Consider the following 20,220-nt stretch of genomic DNA (forward strand, 5'->3'; position numbering starts at 1 on the left):
GGAAAAATAATAAAATTAAAAAAATGTATTTATTTCCATTTTCCCGTTAGGGTTAGGGCTGAGATTAGGGTTAGGGGTGTGTTGGGGTTAGGGCTGGAGTTAGAATTGGGATGTTTCCACTGTTTGGGCACATCAGGTGCTCTCCAAACGCAACATGGCGTCTGATTTAAATTCCAGCCAATTCTGCGTTGAAAAAGTCAAACGGTGCTCCTTCCCTTCCAAGCTCTGCTATGCGCCCAAACAGTGTTTTACCCCAATATATGGGGTATCAACCTACTCAGGACAAATTGCAAAACAACTTTTGGGGTCCAATTTCTCCTGTTACCCGTAGGAAATTAAAAAAATTGGGGGCGAAAAAACATCATTTTTGTGGAAAAAAAAATGAATTTTTTATTTTCACGCCCGGGCGTTATAAACTTCTGTGAAGCATTTGGGGGTTCAAAGTGCTCACCACACATCTAGATAAGTTCCTTAGGGGGTCTAGTTTCCAAAATGGGGTCACTTGTGGGGAGTTTCAACAGTTTAGGTACATCAGAGGCTCTCCAAATGCGATATGACACCCTCAGACCATTCCATCAAAGTCTGCATTCCAAAATGTCACTACTTCCCTTCCGAGCCCCGACGTGTGCCCATACGGTAGTTTTCTCCCACATATGGGATATCAGCGTACTCAGGACAATTTGGACAAATACTTTTGGGGTCCAATTTCTCCTGTTACCCTTGGGAAAATAAAAAAATTGGTGACTAAAAAATCATGTTTGTGGAAAAGTCCTAGGGGGTTCAAAGTGTTCACCACACATCTAGATAAGTTCCTTAAGCGGTCTAGTTTCCAAAATGGGGTCTTTTTTGGGGGGTTTCCACTGTTTAGGCACATCAGGGGCTTTCCAAACGCGGCATGGCGTCCAATCCCAATTCCAGCCAAAAAAGTCAAATGGCGCTGCTTCCCTTCCGAGCTCTGCCATGCGCCCAAATAGCCGTTTACACCCACATATGGGGTGTCAGCGTACTCAGGACAAATTGCACAATAACTTTTAAGGTCCTGTTATCCTTTGGACAATAAAAATTGGGGGTGAAAAGATCATTTTTGTGGAAAAAATGATTTTTTTTAATTGAATGAAATTTTACCAATAACATGAAGTGCAATATGTCACGAGAAAACAATGTCAGAATCACCGGGATCCATGGAAGCGTTTCAGAGTTGTTACCTCATAAAGGGACAGTGGTCAGAATTGTAAAAATTGGCCCGGTCATGAATGTGCAAACCACCCTTGGGAGTTAAGGGGTTAAACAATGTTGCGTAGCTGCTATGTTGTCCTGGGCTTAGAGCCCTTGGGGACCTGTTGGGCGTGCTCGCCCTTCTGACTAATTCCTACAACCTACACTTGCTTAACCCATAGCAGCTCCTCCTACAGTTAACCCTTAAGCAAACTTCCTAACAGCTATACCTAATAAGGCCCACTAGTATTCCCCCATCTAGTGGCCCGTTCCAGAACTACACTTAACCCTTTCTAAAAACTATATTACAAGTGCCCTCTTCCAATGTTCCCAAAGGAAGCACGATCTTACCTTAATCTATACAGAAATACAATAGTCATAATATCTTACAGTATATACAGTATGGTAACACACAATGTGGCAATACCAAAAGGACAGTCGGTAATACACAGCCGTGTAGCAGTACCGAAGCATAACAGTGTATTTGCATTAAAGCTCTTAAAGGGGAGGAGGCAGTAAAGGGGTGTTCTATCCCAAGCCCCTACACATACAAGGATGGGGATGATGAGGGGACAATGCATACCCGCTTATACTTGTGGCAAAACTAGGTGCCTCGGCTTACACTTGGGTCGACTTGTACTCGAGTATATACGGTAATTCTGTTATGTATGTCAATATACTTGGTGCATACTGTATATATATGGTTTAGTTTTTATTTTGTTTTCTTTTCTTTTTTTCTTTATAGGTTTTCCCTCTTGACTATATCCTGATTACAGTTATCATAATGTATTTTTTCTTTACTTCAATGGCCGGCATCAGAACTATGGGTATATGGTTCTTCTGGATACGGGTAAGGAATTTATGTAATAGATTGTGGGAAAACTTTGCATTGTTCACATGTCACAGCATTCATGTATTTTAACTTGTGCCGTAATATCCTATATTTCAGGGCACAGCGCTAATCAATGGAGTGCAACTATAGATAGATATACTGTATATAATGTCACTGTGCTGGTGACCAATCAACAGCAGCAGTATAATTGCTAGTTAGTATAGTTGAGGTCACCAAGATCTCAGATCTCTACTTTTTAACCCTTGAAACAATTGACCATGATGTCTTCTGATCTGGGATGTCGTCTCCATACAGGAAATGATTCATTTACGTGAACAAGCCTTTCTGTTTTTATAACAAGGTAGTAGAAAAATAAATGTCTACTTTGCCAGCACTACACATTATTGTAACTCAAGCCCATTCACTCATATTACTTGTTGGACTACTTTGTGAATGGATATGCTTATGTACCTGCGTAAAATACATATACGGTACTCACAATGGTTCTGCCAATTAATTTCATTAACTCCTCTCCAGCAAGCATTCATAAAATGGCACAGTAGACTATGTTGTACTATAGGGAAGTTTTAACTGACATATATATTAGCCAGGTGCGATCAGATGTGAATTTCCACTGGAGCTTTATGCTCCAGAAAATGTCAGGATTTTTAACACCTGCCCCGAATTAGGACATTTATGTACTATATCGTGAAGTGCTATGTACTACAGAACCTGGAACCATGCCTTTCACCACAATTACCAGCTTTTTCATCTCCTTAGATACCATGGTCACTATATACCCCATATCCTACGTAGCATGAGAGAGAGAAAATCGCTCAATCTGTCATCCACTTTATACCTACCCCTATCATCATCAATGGTGCTGATGCCTTGCAATAGTAGCGAGTAGCCGAACACTTCGCCTCTGGCTCTGCCAAGGACAGAAGTCCAATAGTTCTTGCCAAATGTTGGCCATCAGTGCAATACACTGGAATACACTTGTGTAGTGCATTATGTTATATCTGCAAATATTTTTTTGGGGTTTGCTTCTTCATATTGGGTTTGTTTTTTCTATATTTTTATTTAGTATGAAAAACTAAAAAAAAGACAACTATAGTCCCATTTTAAATAAGATATAATTTTCTTCGGAATAAAACATCCCCCTAAAATATCCTATACATTTTGTATTGTGCCATCTGTTACGTCACTTGGTATTAAACAATTTCATTATTTATCCTGCATAGTCAGTGCTGGTAAAAAAATAATAAAGTTGCTTTTTTTGTTTTGTTTTGTTCAGTTATTCTAAAATGAATAGCGTTTGCTCACATTTTTGTAGATTCTCTCATGTGAGAGAATCCGGCCCGTTATGCTAATAGCACTGTTCTAAAACGCTGTCAGAATTTTGATCCTAGTATCATCTGTGATCCGATTTTCTCACACGAGAAAATCGCAGCACGACTGCGGAGAAGATGGAGAACTTAATTTCTCCATCTTCTCCATTGCCTCTGTGTTCGTACATCGGACTGCACTCAGATGGGGTCTGGTGTTTTCATGGGCCCACATGATCCGAATATCAGAGCCACCATGAGAATACAACTGCAGATCAGCACTGCCTCATAGTATAACACTGGGCCGATTGCAAATTCACTTTGCAAATAGAAAAATACAAAAGCAAAACATATTCATAAATTGGGTATTACTGTAATTGTGCCAAACCACAAAACTACGGTAAGTCAAATTCTCAGTCATTATCAATAAAAACTTTAAAAATTAAAAACAATTCTAGATTTTTTTTTTTATTCATCCTTTCTACAAATAAATTGAGTAAATATAATTTTTTTTATGTACCCCAACATGGTACTAGTGAAATACATTGCTTGTTCCTTCATCTCCAAAAAAAATAAAATAAGTTGTGTGTCTCAGAATGTTATACATCTGGCACCGACCTCTAACAGGAGCTCTCATTGCTGCCATTTAGTCATTTACAATTTGCAAATGGGGTAAAACTGTCTCTTCCGGCACCCATCACCACTACTTTTCGGTTGTCTTGGCTCCCACTGAAGGCTCCCAACATCCCTGTCTTGTCCCTCCTGCAAAGACCATACTTTTTAGATTAGTTTTCTTATTTACTGCCATGACAATCAAATCATCGCCAGCACAGGTCCCTTAAGGGTGCTAAAAAAAAGTTAAAGAATCAAAAAAGGGTTTTTAAGAAAATCCAATTTCAAATTTCTGAAAACAAAAATAGATGCAAAACAGCGTGACAATATACTGCCAGGTCTGTTTAAGTCTGATCTTTGAAAATATAACACTATTTAACTCATTTAATGATAAATGCTGTAACAATAAAACCTGACACGTTCTAAATTATTTAAACCTAACGCTTTTTTTTTTTTTTTTTTTTCATCTGGAGGAAAGCACAGCACCTTGTCTTGGTGGCGTAATTACACGAAGCGTAGATCATCAGCAGTGAAAGTGTGAATGCTTTAGGCTTAATTGCTTTGGAAAAGTCCTTCACACAGCGTCATGGTAGCAGCCAAATGGCAGAAAAAAAATCTGTAGTGTTGTTTTTTCTTTTTTTCAACTGTAAGGAAAACTGCAATAAATTCATTGACAATAAAGTGATAAGGGAAAATCTGTGCAGAAATATAGTACAGTGCAAAATTTTACACAGATGTGTAGAAATGCTGCAAAGTAAGAATCAAAAGAAATAAACTTTGCATTTTGTTTTTTTTATTGTTAAAAGTGAATGAAAAAAGGATTAATCTAAATCAAATTATTATTTGGTGTGACCTTCCTTTACCTTCAAAGCAGCATCAATTCTTTTAGTTACATTGTTGCCTGCAGACACTTATTATTTTTCTGCTCTTCAATCCTTTGGTGAACAAACTTTCTCTCACTGACAAATATTTCACATTTTGACTACTCAGTCCACAGCACCCGTACCCCAGTTCCTGTTTTTACATAGTTGAGCTCCTTGTCAAAGTTCTAGCTTTTTGGCTTTAATTCTTCAATGAAGATAACTTCTCGCTTGACTTCTTTGAACAGTAGATGGATGTAGCTACCCAATCTGAGCTAGTGGCACTGCTGGACATCTTCCAGTTTTGAAGGGATGTAGATTTGATGAGCTTTTCATCTGCTGCAATAAGTTTCCTGCATCTACAGACTTATATTTTGAGCGTTTCTTGGTTCTTCTTCAAAAGACCTTGGACTGCACATCTTGAGACCCCCTGTGTGCTTTGACATCTTTTCCTGGGATAAACCTTGTTGATGCAATATCACGAACTGTGTCTTGTTGCTGTGCTCTGACTTGTCATTCTCTGTGACGTGAAACTGTGTTACTCAACATGGTGTTTTATAGCAAAGATTTGCTGTTTCTCACCAAGTTTAAAGTCGTCTATGCATCAGTTTCAGTTAATGAATGTGTTTCAACCTACATATGAAAATGGTGATCGTGATCACCTGGTTAGTATAATTGGTCACTCATAGGGTAGGCACAGATGCTCGTATTTTCAGTCCAAGTGCGCTCGGACCAATGTTAGTCAATGGGATAATGTATAAAAAAGAGAGCCATTACGGCATCAGACGCTATTCAAACACATTCCTCCTTTTTTTTGGTATGCTAAGTGTATGAGAATTCAGGTGGTGCTGTGCTGAGATCAAAGAGTTGCACATATGCGAAAAAGAAAAGCAGCACTCGCCACGTTCTTGCTTAAAAGTCCTTTAATCCGAAGAATGGGACCTTCTTGCGGTATGCAGTAGTAAAGGGACCCTGCATCTTGGACCCGTAGATGCGAAATGGCTGTTGTCCACATTACCCCTGCATACCACATGAATGTCCCGATAACAAGGAGAGTTCCACTTTTCTTCTCATATGTTAGTCTATGAGGCCGTGCACATGTCAGATTTCTTTCTCGGACGTGTAGCGATTTTTCCGGCGCTTTCCGAGTTTGATCCAATATTTGAAATATACTCGACAATGCCAGTCATTGAGTCCATTGAAACCACGGGACTGCACTCGGATGACATGAGTGCCGTCCGATTTCCATGGCTTCACAGAATGTAGACATTTTTTCTCCAGCTTCTCAACTGAGAGAATTGGATCACACTCTGATCATAGTGCAATTTGATTAGTTGACCTATTTCTTTTGTGTGAGGGAATACACTGTCATCTACACCTGCCCTTGCGCCTAACTTTAATCCTACAAATCCCTGACTTTCTGCAGGTGTAAATAGCAGAATTGATCTTGTTTTCAAGGCAAAAGGTTGCGACGCCAAACATTGATTTGCTGTAGATTTCACTTTTGTTCATTCACTTTGTATTTTGTTATTGATAAAAATGTTGTAATTGATAAAAAGAAACCAATAAGGCAATGTTCACACTGTGTTTTTGTTGCAAAAAAATGCAGCATTTTACTGTATCTGCAAAGAGAATGAGATTTCTGAATCTAGTGCACATGCTGCTTTTTTTTCCATGCAGATTGTAAGCCATTTCCGGCACAATGTGTGAACATACTCTTACGTTTTGGCTGTTTTTTTTTCCACCCGTGCCTGAAACTTTTGCTCAGTACAGTTAGTCACACTAAACAGCCATGGTCACTATGGCAATGGACTGAACGTTAGCAGTTAAATAATAAACTTTCTGATTTTACTATTGTTGAAATATTTGTCGTGTTAACAGTTGTACAAGATTAGAAGGGAACGAACGAGACCTCAAGCTCTTCTCTTTCTCTGCATGATTCTCCTGTTAATCGTCCTTCACACGAGCTACATGATTTACAGCCTGGCACCACAATATGTCATGTATGGAAGCCAAAAATATCTCAAGGTAAGATCTGCTTATTAGTTTGTGTAGCAAACGTTTCTTATTCCAGTGCCATTTGTTTTCAACAGTGGTATAATGACAAAAGTTATATTGCAAAAATTATAAAATGTGTAAGTATACGTTACACCTGACTATAGGAAGCACCCAGTTTTATACGGAAAAAAATGGGGAAAAAAGTACCATATTTTTCGGATTATAAGACGCCCTGGATTCTTAGACGCACCCCAAATTTTGAAGAGAAAAATAAATTGTTTTTAATAAAATGGTGGTGCTTCTTATAATCCATGCATCTAATTGCTTACCTGGGGTGGTGGCTGTGGTAAAGCGGGGTCCCAGGGTCACTGCTGGAGGAGCTACGCGATAATCCAGGCCCACGCTGCAGCTCCACAGCCCGTGCGCAGACTGACTGTGAGTAACTCCTACCCGTGAGCCCGCTCACCCCTGTCACCGAGAATTCGTCCTGAACTGTCTCGCTGACTGCTGCAGGTGCGCAGCCTAAGGCTAGTTTCACACTCGCGTTTATGAGCGCAGCGACGGCCTGCGCACGGCCGCCGCTAAGCCCCGCCCCCTGCCGCACCCCGCCGGTAGCTCCGCCCACCAGCGCATGACGCTGCATGCGCCCTGCGTCCCCTATCTTTATCACAGGGGGCGCAGGCCGTGCGCAGTATGCGTTTGGAGGCGCATGCGCCTTTTTGACTATGCGCCGACGCAACCAAACCAGCAGGTTGCGTTTGGCGCAGGTCGGCGCAACGTCAAAAGGACGCATGCGCCGCCAACCGCATACTGCGCACGGCCTGCGCCCCCAGTGATAAAGATAGGGGACGCAGGGCGCATGCAGCGTCATGCGCCGGTGGGCGGAGCTACCGGCGGAGGCGCGGCAGGGGGCGGGGCTTAGCGGCGGCCGTGCTCAGGCCGTCGCTGCGCTCATAAACGCTAGTGTGAAACTAGCCCAAGTCTGACCAGGTGAATCATATACAGCCAGGTCGCTTCACCCCCGCTTCCACCGCTGGACTGTTATACTCTGGCGGTGCCACAGACTATGTCTCACCACGTACGTCGCCCGAGGAATGAAGGACCTTGCCTAGGACATCCAGGATACGCCGCTTCCATCTGGAGACAGTGCCTCAACTTTCTTCAGGATCAGGCCAGAGACTTCACGCGTCACTTGCGGCGCCACCGTGGGATTACAAGTTTCCCCTGCCTGGAAACCATCAGACTGATTAGTTTAATTCCAAAAGAAGCCTAATAAAACAAAACTCATCCATAAATTAATTATAAATAACCAAGAAGAAAAAATGGATGCAAGAGCAAATAGCTGAAAAATGAATATATTCAATTTTTAATAATATAGAAAAAATGACAAGTAAAAATGCAGGATAAAAAATTCCTATAATAATAAAAAAGGGAAATAGCGACACCTAAGTGCCACATCCAATATGGTTGGTACACTAATTATTATGCCAAAATAAAGTACAAGAAAAGTTAATCCAAAAAAAGTGCTTAGAATTATATACTAATAATAGTGCACAGTAGAATCAATCATAAAACCTTTTTCAATATAAGACTTTAATAAAATATATAAAGTGGCAAGTGCAGCAACGTGGTCATATCAGACCTTCGAATAAATAAAGAAAACCATTTATAATGCAAAAAGGCTAGAGTGTGCAAAACAATCTAGGGCAATTGAAAAAGCATTAATGAAAAGATACAACACTCTGATAGGTACAGAAATAGAAGAACCAACCTACCGGTGATAAGAGCCGATGCACGCGATTGTAAATAGAGCGTCCGACATCACAAATACAGGCCCCCCTGCTGACGCTTCAGCTCGATGGGCGTAGAATCTGAGATGTCACATGGATGCGTATCCACGACAACGGCATAACACAGGTCACAGGAAGCGCACACCGCAGCAGGGCTACCGGAAAGGAACATGAAGGCGCAAAGGAGGGCAAGAATCACGCTAATAAAAAGAAAAAAACAATTGGTGCACATAACTTATATGAAAACCAAGAAGTATCACACAGGGATGAAAGAGAAAGGTGCGAAAAAAAATGACCAGGGACAAAAAATCTGAAAATAAGTAGAAAAGAATAATTAAAAGGTGCATAATAAAATGATAATAAATGATAAAGAAGAATAATTCTTTATTAAAGATAATAGTGATAAGAAAAATAAATGGAAATAATATATACATGTGACCAATAAATATCAGCAACACATGTTAGTGAACACATGGTGCAAAAAAAATATACCGTATATTAAAAGTATTATATCCATGAATAGATAAACATAGGTAAATGTCAAAAAATATTTTTATTTTCATAAGAGAGAATATGTATATAATTGTGTGAAACCTTTCAATTTAAAGGTATAGAAAATACAGAAAAATTGCATATTATATACACAAATATGTGCCAAAATAGAAAGACCAGAGAAAATCCAATTTCTTCATCTACCGTATATGGGAAAAGGCTCCAAATGTCCATATGCGCCGTGGAAAATCCAAATAAACAGGACACAAAAGGGAAAATTCATAAAAAACCTGCACAATCAAAGAAAAAAGGGGAGAGTTAAAATCCACACAATGATAAAGACAAGACACAACACAAACTCACACAAAAGGAACAAAATTGAGGACCTCATTAAGTCTTTTTGAACTAATTCAATCAATTTTAAGAATCCATTGTGTCTCAAGTTGGGATAATTTTTTCCTTGCATCACCGCCACATTTGTCAGTTAGAATGCGGTCTATGCCACTAATCCGTAATAGATTACTGTTGCACCCATGTGTCAACTTAAAATGTCTGTGATTCAGCGGCATTTTCAATATCACGGACATGTTCCTTAACTCTCACACGAAATTGTCGTGAAGTTAAGCCAACATATATTAGGCCACACGGGCATGTGGCATAATAGATTACATTCCCCAGTGCAGCAAGTTATATGAGGTGTAGTTTCAAATTCCCTAGATTCAGCACCAGAACTAAAAGAACAAGAGCGTTCCAAGTTCTTGCATACTGCACAATTTTTCAAAGGTAAAAACCCCACTTGAGCCCTTTTGATCCAAACATGCATTTTCGTTCTGGGCCTTTATAGTAATTGTGACATAAAAGACCCTTTAAGTTCTTATTTCTCTGATAAGTGATGGATGGTCGCAAAGAGGTACATTCAGCCAAGGTACGATCCTGTTTGATCAAAGACCAATACTTCTCCAAAGCAGTCCATACTGCAAATGAATTGTAGGCCCGATGCTATTGCATCGGGAGTGCGTAGAAATGAACACCTGTGTATCCTTAGTGGCGGGTGATTCAAATCCCACGCGGCACTGCTCATTGGCTCAGCCGGCGGGGCGGGGAATTTGAATTCCGCGCTGCTCATTGGCTGTCAGCGGCAGATCAGCCAATGAGCAGTGCTGCACGGCTTTGAGCGGCGCGGGATTCAACTCCCCCACCAAAGCTGTGCGGCACCGCTCATTGGCTCCGTGCCCCTGGCATGGCCCCGTCATCCCTATAATGGTATGCATGGCCCTCTCATCCCTATTCTGGTATATATGGTCACCTCATTCCCCCCAATCCTGTTATGCATGGCACCCCACTCCTCATCCTGGTATGCATGGTACCCCTCATCTCCCAATCCTCGTAAGCATGGCCCCCTCACCCCCCAATCCTTGTATGCATGGTCCCCTCACCCCCCCAATCCTGGCATGCATGGTCCCCTCAGCCCCTCCAATCCTGGTATGCATGGTCCCCTCACTCCCCAATCCTGGTATGCATGGTCCCCTCACTCCCCAATCCTGGTATGCATGGTCCCCTCACTCCCCAATCCTGGTATGCATGGTCCCCTCACTCCCCAATCCTGGTATGCATGGTCCCCTCACTTCCCAATCCTGGTATGCATGGTCCCCTCACTTCCCAATCCTGGTATGCATGGTCCCCTCACTTCCCAATCCTGGTATGCATGGTCCCCTCACCCCCCAATCCTGGTATGCATGGTTTTCTCACCCCCACAATCCAGGTATGCATGGTTTTCTCACCCCCCCCAATCCTGGTATGCATGGTCCTCTAACCCCCCTTTCCTGGTATGCATGGTCCTCTCACCCCCTAATCCTGGTATACATGGTCCCCTCACCCCCTATCCTGGTATGCATGGTCCTCTCACTCCCCTTTCCTGGTAGGCATGGTCCCCTCACCCCCCTTTCCTGGTATGCCTGCTACCTCTCACCCCCCCTTTCATGGTGTGCATGGTTCTCTCACCCCCCGATCCTGGTATGCATGCTACCTCTTTCCCCCCCCCCCCCCCCATCCTGGTATGCATGGTCCCACTCACCCCTATTAAACTGCACACATACAAAAAAAAAAAACATTTATACTCACCCTTCTTTCCTGTGTTCCAGCGCTGTCCCGTTCTGCTGGAGGCCGGGGGAGGAGTGTAGCGCCGGAGTATGCGCATGTCCATTCCACGCTGTCCGGCGCCATTTTGCTGAAGACACACTGCAAATGTGTCTTCATTAAAATGGCGCCGGATAGCGCTATGTGCATGCGCGACTCACACGCATTCCTGCCGCGGTCTCTGGAAGAAGAGAAGCATTTAGTTACATGTTGCGGTGACCAAAAAACGTAATTCTGGCATTTTTTTTCTCGTTACTCCATTTACAGATTTGATTATTTTGATATATTGATAAATCGGTCACTTCTGAACGCAGCAATACCAGATATATGCATTTTTGATTTTTTTTTTTTTTGTTTTGGTTTTTTTTTTTCTGAATGGGCAATGAGTTCAAACTGCTCACAGACCTATTGACTAATGGGTTTCAATAGCAGGGCACCAGATAAGGACTATGTTCTGTGTTCTGACATAGTTTTGTGGCTGTTTGATCCCTCTAGCGGTTTTTTTTTATTATTTCTGCGCTGGAGCGATGCCACTAATCTGCGTTTCCTGACCCTAGGATTATACTAATCAGCCAGTATCTTAAGCTCTTCCGGTGCTGGTCTGGTCCTTATCCACCATCTTGGGACCGCAACTCCTGACTGACGGGAAGTCAGAGGTAACGTCCGTAAGAACTGCATTGTGGCTCTCATAACTTTACATTGAGACGTGACTTTCTGCTCGCACAATAACTTCTATTAGCGCAAAGTTTTGATTTAACTCAGTTGTCCCCAAATTTTGCTACTTTTGAAAGCTTTTACTCCAGAATTCTGGCTTGAAAGCTTTGAAGCAACAAGCTCTGAGTCTAGGATGACTAATGAGAGGCAGGACCCTGGGCACTTTTAGACTAATTGGTCACTCCCTATACACACTTATGGGCACAGACCTGCCCTGCTGCTGGATACAGACAGGTCTCTTTCTATATATTTGCATATGGAGAGACAAGTTAGTCTAGAAGTGCTGAGCGGGGAAAGCCCTCCTGTCCCTTCCTCGCCTTGCTCAAAATGCTGTGCGGGGACTTTGCATCTTGAATAACGTAAAACATACAGGGCTGCAATGACACAACCAATGTCTGGTTCATATTGCTGGTGATTTGGGAAGGAGGAATCTCTTGCATAATAAGCCCTCTTTAGTGACTCCTGCGGGTAACTGAAAAGTTGAAATAGGAATGTTCACAAAATGTTTTACATTTCAGAGAGACATCTCTGAAGCTTGGATAGAGGGGTCTGATACAGTGGCGTAGCGTGGGGGGGGCGGGGGGGGCGGTCCGCCCCAGGCGGCACGTGTGTGGGGGCGGCGCGGCAGCAGAAGCAATTCCTCTCCTCTGTGGGAGAAGCGCGGAGCCTGGACTCACTGACTGTACATTTCGGCCTGCGGGGCTGTGCAGTGAGGGGGTAATGTAATGCAGCCTCTTCCCACCCTTCCTCCATCCTTCTCCTCCGCCTATCGGGAGTCTCTGTACCCCTGCTACCTAGCAGCTTCTCCCTCCTCTCCGCCTGGACCCTCAGTGAGCAGCGCTGCGCTGCGCAGAGGCAGTGCTGACGTCAGCCCCGCTGCACTGGAGGACTGTCATGGTGGGATGGTCGCGACTGCCAGGAATGTGATGCACACAAGGAGCCATGTTAGGAAGAGCCAAGCAGTGAGCTGGTGAGTGCGGGGCTGGGGTAAGGTGGTCTGCGGCTGCCCCCGGCGGCCCTGTGTGCAGGCAGCTGTCATCCTCATCACAGGCTGCGCTGGGTGTGTGTCTGCCTCCATTGTGTGCAGTTATGTGCCACCAACACCGCTGCCTGTGTCTCACCATGTGCAGCAGCGACAGGATCTGTGCTTGCAGCCACACTGTGTGTGTGTATGTACACTTGTGTGTGTGTGTGTGTATGTACACCTGTGTGTGTGTATGTCTGTGTGTGTATGTATACACCTGTGTGTGTGTGTACACCTGTGTGTGTGTGTACACCTGTGTGTGTGTATCCACCTATGTGTGTGTACACCTGTATTTGTGTATGCCTGTGTGTGTGTGTGTCTGTGTGTGTGTGTGTGTACGCCTGTGTGTGTGTCTGTGTATATACACCTATGTGTGTGTGTATGCCTGTGTTTGTGTGTGTGTGTGTGTGTATACACCTGTGTGTGTGTGTGTGTGTGTGTGTGTGTACGCCCGTGTGTGTGTATCCACCTATGTGTGTGTATGTACACCTATGTGTGTGTGTGTGTACACCTGTTTGTGTGTATCCACCTATGTGTGTATGTACACCTATGTGTGTGTATCCACCTATGTGTGTGTATGTATACACCTGTGTGTGTGTACGCCTGTGTGTGTATCCACCTATGTGTGTGTACACCTGTGTTTGTGTATGCCTGTGTGTGTGTCTGTGTGTGTGTATACACTTGTGTGTGTGTGTGTGTCTGTGTGTGTGTATATACACCTATGTGTGTGTGTGTACGCCTGTGTGTGTGTCTGTGTGTGTGTGTGTGTGTACGCCTGTGTGTGTGTACGCCTGTGTGTGTGTGTCTGTGTATATACACCTATGTGTGTGTGTATGACTGTGTGTGTGTGTACCTGTGTGTGTGTACGCCTGTGTGTGTGTCTGTGTATATACACATATGTGTGTGTGTATGCCTGTGTTTGTGTATGCCTGTGTGTGTGTATGCCTGTGTTTGTGTATGCCTGTGTGTGTGTATGCCTGTGTGTGTGTATACACCTGTGTGTGTATATACACCTATGAGTGTGTGTATGCCTGTGTTTGTGTATGCCTGTGTGTGTGTGTATACACCTGTGTGTGTGTGTGTGTATATACACCTATGTGTGTGTGTATGCCTGTGTGTGTGTGTCTGTGTGTGTGTATACACCTGTGTGTGTACACTCTGCGCATGTGTCAGCACAGCAGCAGCTCTGCTTTCCTAGGTTTTCTGTCCCGTCCTGGCACCGTAGCAGCTGCAGAGGCTCCGCCCTATTGATGCTCCCGGGAGGAGGAAAGAATATGGCAGTGCTGCTGCCCCGGCTGGGAGCGAGAGGAAAAGGGTAGGACAGTACTGCACGGGGTGAGGTGGGATACTGGGGAGCATGGTATGGGGGCGATTTGTGGGAGAGGCTGCTGGGTGCACCGCGGCCATTACCGGAGAATGCACCACCAACATCTGTACGGGAGAAGCCACAGACAGCTGTCACATGCCACATAGACATCACACCACAGGTGTCCTAATACAATAATCATCCCCCATATAAGTGTTCTCGTACATCCCCCCATATATACGTGTCCTCGTACATCCCCCTATACGTGTCCTCGTACATCCCCCCCATATATACGTGTCCTCGTACATCCCCCATATCCATATATACGTGTCCTCGTACATCTCCCCCTATACGTGTCCTCGTACATCCCCCCATATACGTGTCCTCGTACATCTCCTCCCCATATATTTTCTGTTTTTTTCTGTCACATTATTAAAAATTATTATTAAAAAAAGCCATTAGGTCTTCATCCAGCATCATCAAGCTAATACATACATATATATATAGAGAGAGAACTGCAAGAAGATGAAAGTCTAGAAATGTAGAAATAATAACAGCAGAGTTAGTAGCAGACTAAAAATTAGATCTTTGAGTGTAGTGTGGGCTCTCCTGATGCTTCCGGATTATCATCGACCAAAGGGGCGGCAAATTTTTCGACCGCCCCGGGCGCCACAAACAGTTGCTACGCCACTGGTCTGATAGCTTATGCTGCGTCATGAATTGATCGCCCTCCTGCGGGTCGGGTGACCGGGGTCATTGAAAGATCACCAGGTCCCGCAGGTACAGGAAGTCTTGTCCTTCACCCCGGGGGGTGGCTTTGCATGCTACCCCTCACCCCCAATCCTGGTATGCATGGTCCTCTCACCCCCCTTTCCTGGTATGCATGGTCCACTCACCCCCTAATCCTGGTATACATGGTCCCCTCACCCCTATCCTGGTATGCATGGTCCTCTCACTCCCCTTTCCTGGTATACATGGTACCCCTCACCCCCCCTGTCCTGGTAGCCATGGTCCCCTCACCCCCCTTTCCTGGTATGCCTGCTACCTCTCACCCCCCCTTTCCTAGTATGCATGGTTCTCTCACCCCCCCGATCCTGGTATGCATGCCACCTCTCACCCCCCTATCCTGGTATACATAGTACCCCTCACCCCCCTATCCTGGTAGGCATGGTCCCCTCACCCCCCTTTCCTGGTATGCCTGCTACCTCTCACCCCCCCTTTCCTGGCATGCATGGTCCTCTCACCCCCCGATCCTGGTATGTATGCTACCTCTCACCCCCCTATCCTGGTATGTATGGTCCCCCTCACCCCTATTAAACTGCACACATACAAAAAAAAAAAACATTTATACTCACCCTTCTCTCCTGTGTTCCAGCGCTGTCCCGTTCTGCTGGAGGCCGGGGGAGGAGTGTAGCGCCGGAGTATGCGCATGCCCATTCCACGCTGTCTGGCGCCATATTGCTGAAGACACACTGCAAATGTGTCTTCAGTAAAATGGCGCCGGATAGCGCTATCTGCATGCGCGACTCTCACACGCATTCCTGCCGCGGTCTCTGGAAGAAGAGAAGCATTTTGTTACATGTTGCGGTGACCAAAAAACGTAATTCTGGCATTTTTTTTCTCGTTACTCCGTTTACAGATTTGATTATTTTGATATATTGATAGATCGGTCACTTCTGAACACAGCAATACCAGATATATGTATTTTTGATTTTTTTTTGGTTTGTTTCTTTTTTTTTCTGAATGGGGCAAAAGGGGATGATTTAAACTTTTATATTTTGTTAATATTTTTATATTTTTAAAACCATTTTTCAAATGCCCCTCCGTGGCTGTGATTGCTCTGATTGGCTGTTTCACTTTCAACAGCCAATCAGAGCAATTGTAATATTTCACCAATGAAATATTACGATGCTACAATATCATCGGGCATGGCTGGATACCTCAATCTGACCCCTCCCCCCCACGATTGATGGGGGTGAAATGCCCCCGCCACCGACTGACGGCCGCGATCTGCCACCGCCATCAATATTTGCTCCCCCTCCCCTGCCCTCCTTTCCCCCCGCCTTACGATCCCCCCTCACCCCCCTGGTACCTCCTGAGTCCCGGTGTCCCTCCCGGAGCCTTCATGGGCGCTGCCATCTTCCAAAATTGCGGACGCATGCGCAGTGTGCCCACCGAATCGGCCGGCAGATTCATTCATTCCAAGTACATTTTGATCACTGTGATAAACCCTATCACAGTGATCAAAATAAAAAAAAAAAAAAAAGTAAATAAACCCACTGTTTATCACCCCTATAGGTAGGCAAAAATAATGAAATAAAATATATTTATTGTAATTTTTCTGATTAGGGTTAGAATTAAGGTTGGAATTAGGGTTCAGATTAGGGTTAGGGGTGTGTTGGGGTTGGGATTAGGGTTAGGCTTGTGGATAGGGTTAAGGGTGTGTTGGGTTTGGGATTAGGGTTAGGTTTGTGGATGGGGTTAGGGTTGTGGTTAGGGGTGTGTTAGGGTTGTTAGAATTGAGGGGTTTCCACTATTTAGGCACATCAGGGGGTCTCCAAATGCGACATGGTGCCACCATTGATTCAAGCCAATTTTGCGTTCAAAAAGTCAAACTGTGTTCCCTCCCTTCCGAGCCCTGACATGTGCCCAAACAGTGTTTTACCCCAACATATGGGGTATCAGCGTACTCAGGAAAAATTGCACAACAACTTTGTGGGTCTAATTTATCCTGTTACCCTTGGTAAAATAAAAAATTGGGGGCTAAAAAATTATTTTCGTGGAACAAAATTATTTTCACGGCTCTGTGACTGTTTTCTGTGTAAACTATTAATAGACAAAAAGCTGCCAATCAGTGATGTGGGCGGGGTTATACAGAGCTCAGCATTCAGGAAAATGCTACATCTGCAGCCGATAAAATCGTTATGTCAAAACTGCAGCAGGCAGCCCAGTAAGTGACACATTAACAGGAATCAGGGTTTCTGCCCCTACATTATGCTGCTCTTAGAATAGGAGACATAAATCTCCATTAACCGCTTCCGTTAATATAAAGTCTGAGAGCCCATCTTCAGCTAGCCAGGATTCCATACGAACATATTATCTCCAATTTATTATTTTTATGATAAAGAATGAAGTGGTATGTTTTGATTTCCCTCACTGACATATGAAGCTTTTGATTTTTATTGAAGTGGTTTTGTTTAATTTAAAACAGTAGTGAGAACATTATTCTCTGGGAACATTCTGTATGGATCACACTCCGCGTACTGTTGTTCTATTTTATTTATGTATAGTATCTGTGGGTGTATTGCAGGTTTGAGATTGACAGGGTCACATAGGGACCTACAGACAACAGGAATAAAAAAATACTCTAGTGAACAAGTTACATTTCATCTACAGAACATTTTTCATCATACAAGTTTTAAATAGAGTAGCTTCAACATCTTAGTGATGGAGCCAGTTTTGGCCTTAAATGAATTTTCTGCTTTCTAAAGACTTCTGCTCCCTGGCTCCAATTTATTGTTTTGTTTTTTTTTTAATGTTCTTTACTCGCCCTCCCTGATTTGAGCACTGAGAATCCACCGCTGCTCTGGATGTCTTATTATTTGCAGCCCTGACATTGATTCAACACTTCTACAGCCAATCACCTGTCTTAGCGGCTCTTCATGAGTTGATAGGAGGAACCACTTCGTTCACTTATTGTATACAATAAGACAATACAGACAATACAGTCACTGGAGCAGCACAGAAGACTTAGCAAATCTCAGCAAATAGTTTTAACCCCCTGAAAGCGAGCCTGTCACCAGGTTTGACCGATATAAGATGCGGCCACTGCCTTTCAGTTCTTATCTACAGCATTCCATAATGCTGTAGATAAGCCCCCGATCCGACCTGAAAGAAAATGAAAAATAAGTTTTATTATATTCACCCGAGGGGCGGTCCGTTCCGATGGGTGTTGCAGGTCCGGGTCTGGCGTCTCCCATCCTATGATCGCTGCCCCCCTGTGTATGCGTCGATCCCTCTGTTGGCCATTTTCCCCGGAGTACACCGCATAGGAAACCATGCAAACTGCAGGGGCTCTGTCCTTTCACAAAATGTCAGCAGTGCCCCTGCAGCCGCCTGGACCACCATCAAATCCATTATCATCAAATGGAAAGAACATGGTACCACAGCAAACCTGCCAAGAGAGGGCATAGACTGGAGTATCTGGCCATATGACCGCAATAAGCTGTACACTCCATAGAGGTGGCCTTTATGGAAGATTGGGCAGAAAAAAAAGCCTTTACTTGCACGCAAAATTTGGAAGGCTCATTTTGAGTTTGCTAAAAGACATGTGGAAAACTCGCCAAATGTATGGAGGAAGGTGCTGTGGTCAGATGAGACCAAAATTTAAACTTTTTAGCCATCGAGGTAAATGCTATGTCTGGCGCCAAACCAACACAGCTCATCACCCCAAGAACACCGTCCCCAAAGTAAAGCATGGAGTTGGCAGTATCATGCTGTGGCAATGGATTTCGGCAGCAGGGACAGAGAAAATAGTCGATGGGTAGATGGTGCGAAATACAGGGATATTTTTGAGCAAAACCGGTTTGTCTGTTAGTGATTTGAGACTGGCTCGGAGGTTCACCTTCCAACAAGGCAATGACCGAAAGCATACTGCTAAAGCAAAACTCAATTGGTTTAAGGGGAATCGTGTAATTGTTTTGGAGGGCTAGTCAAAGCCCAGACCTTATTCCAATTCAGAATCTGTCGTCAGACTTGAAGATTTTTGCTCAGCAGAAGAAACCATCTAACTTGAACAAGCTGGAGCAGTTTTGCCTTGAGGAATAGGAAAAAATTCCACTGGCAAACTTTGAAAACCTCCTAGAGACTTATCAAAAGTGACTTGCAGCTGTAATTGCCGCAAAAGGGAGGCTCCATAAAGTACTGACTTTAGGAGGGGGGAGTAGCTAAGCACACTGAAGTTTTCAGTTATTTTGTCCTCCTATTTGCTGTTAGCTTCACAATAAAAAGAAAACCAAATGTTTACAGTTTTAAGCACATTCTTTACATGAACTGATGCAAACCCTCAAAACAGTCAGTGAAATTACAGGTTGCAAGGTAGTTAAACCAGAAAAATGCCAAGGGGGTTCATACTTTTGTAAGCCATTGTATTGTGGCTCCAATCTGATTAATGAATTACACAGCTCTGTCTCAAATAGAAGGTGCACCATTTTGTTTTCAGAGTAGAACTTGTTTAATTCTAGCTTTCATTCAATGTTTAGCGTTACCAAAACAATAAACTCCTTCCGGGAAATAATGCTCATAAAGGGAGACACTATTTATGTGGATAGTAGCATAAAAAAATAAACTGCAGCTTACTCTTATCAAATCTTATTTTGTTCCCAGGATGAAAGATCACCGGTGGGGCAAGAATGAAAGTCTATTTTTCAAAGTGACTGATCATATAAGCTTACACATAAACTATGCGTCAGCACAGTGCAGTTAATGAATATTACTGTACACATTAAAAAACTTAAGGTGCTTTAAAAATTTTTGATAACAAAAATGCAAAAGGCATTTTTCACCACGTCAAGTTGCACCTTTCCATGTGGTCTTGCCTGTCTATGTGCCAAGCCAGGCCTCATCTGAACTGGGGAAGTGAAAGGAAGCCAGTAGTAGCTATTAATTAATACCTTGCTTGGGAAATAGTCGCAGGCAAGTGTACTGAGACCTGGAGGGAGCTATACCCCCCCCCCAATTATATATTCCAAAGAAGGGAAAAAATGGGTCCGCACGCCTTTAGTAGTAACCGAATGCACAGGACAAGTATTTGTCTGAATAATACAATTTGGTATGTGACGATCACTGCTTTGAATTGACTAAACAATATTTAGAAATTTATTGTAAAAGGAAACTTTTACTAATTATACCACG

The 20,220-nt window shown here is 43.6% G+C and overlaps 1 protein-coding gene across 3 annotated transcripts in view; it reads left to right on the plus strand.

Moving 5' to 3' along the window:
- The window catches only part of LMBRD1 (LMBR1 domain containing 1), a 270,632-nt gene that overhangs the window by 181,796 nt on the left and 68,616 nt on the right, over window positions 1-20,220 (plus strand). For all 3 annotated transcript variants that reach the window (XM_073569390.1, XM_073569389.1, XM_073569388.1), the window contains exons 12-13: window positions 1,961-2,065; window positions 6,729-6,875. In XM_073569390.1, coding sequence (XP_073425491.1) covers window positions 1,961-2,065; window positions 6,729-6,875 — 252 coding nt within the window. The remainder of the gene's footprint in view (window positions 1-1,960; window positions 2,066-6,728; window positions 6,876-20,220) is intronic.

This window comes from Dendrobates tinctorius, unplaced genomic scaffold (genome assembly GCF_039654945.1).
Source record: "Dendrobates tinctorius isolate UK_male_01 unplaced genomic scaffold, ASM3965494v1 ptg000024l, whole genome shotgun sequence".
Lineage (NCBI taxonomy): Eukaryota > Metazoa > Chordata > Amphibia > Anura > Dendrobatidae > Dendrobates > Dendrobates tinctorius.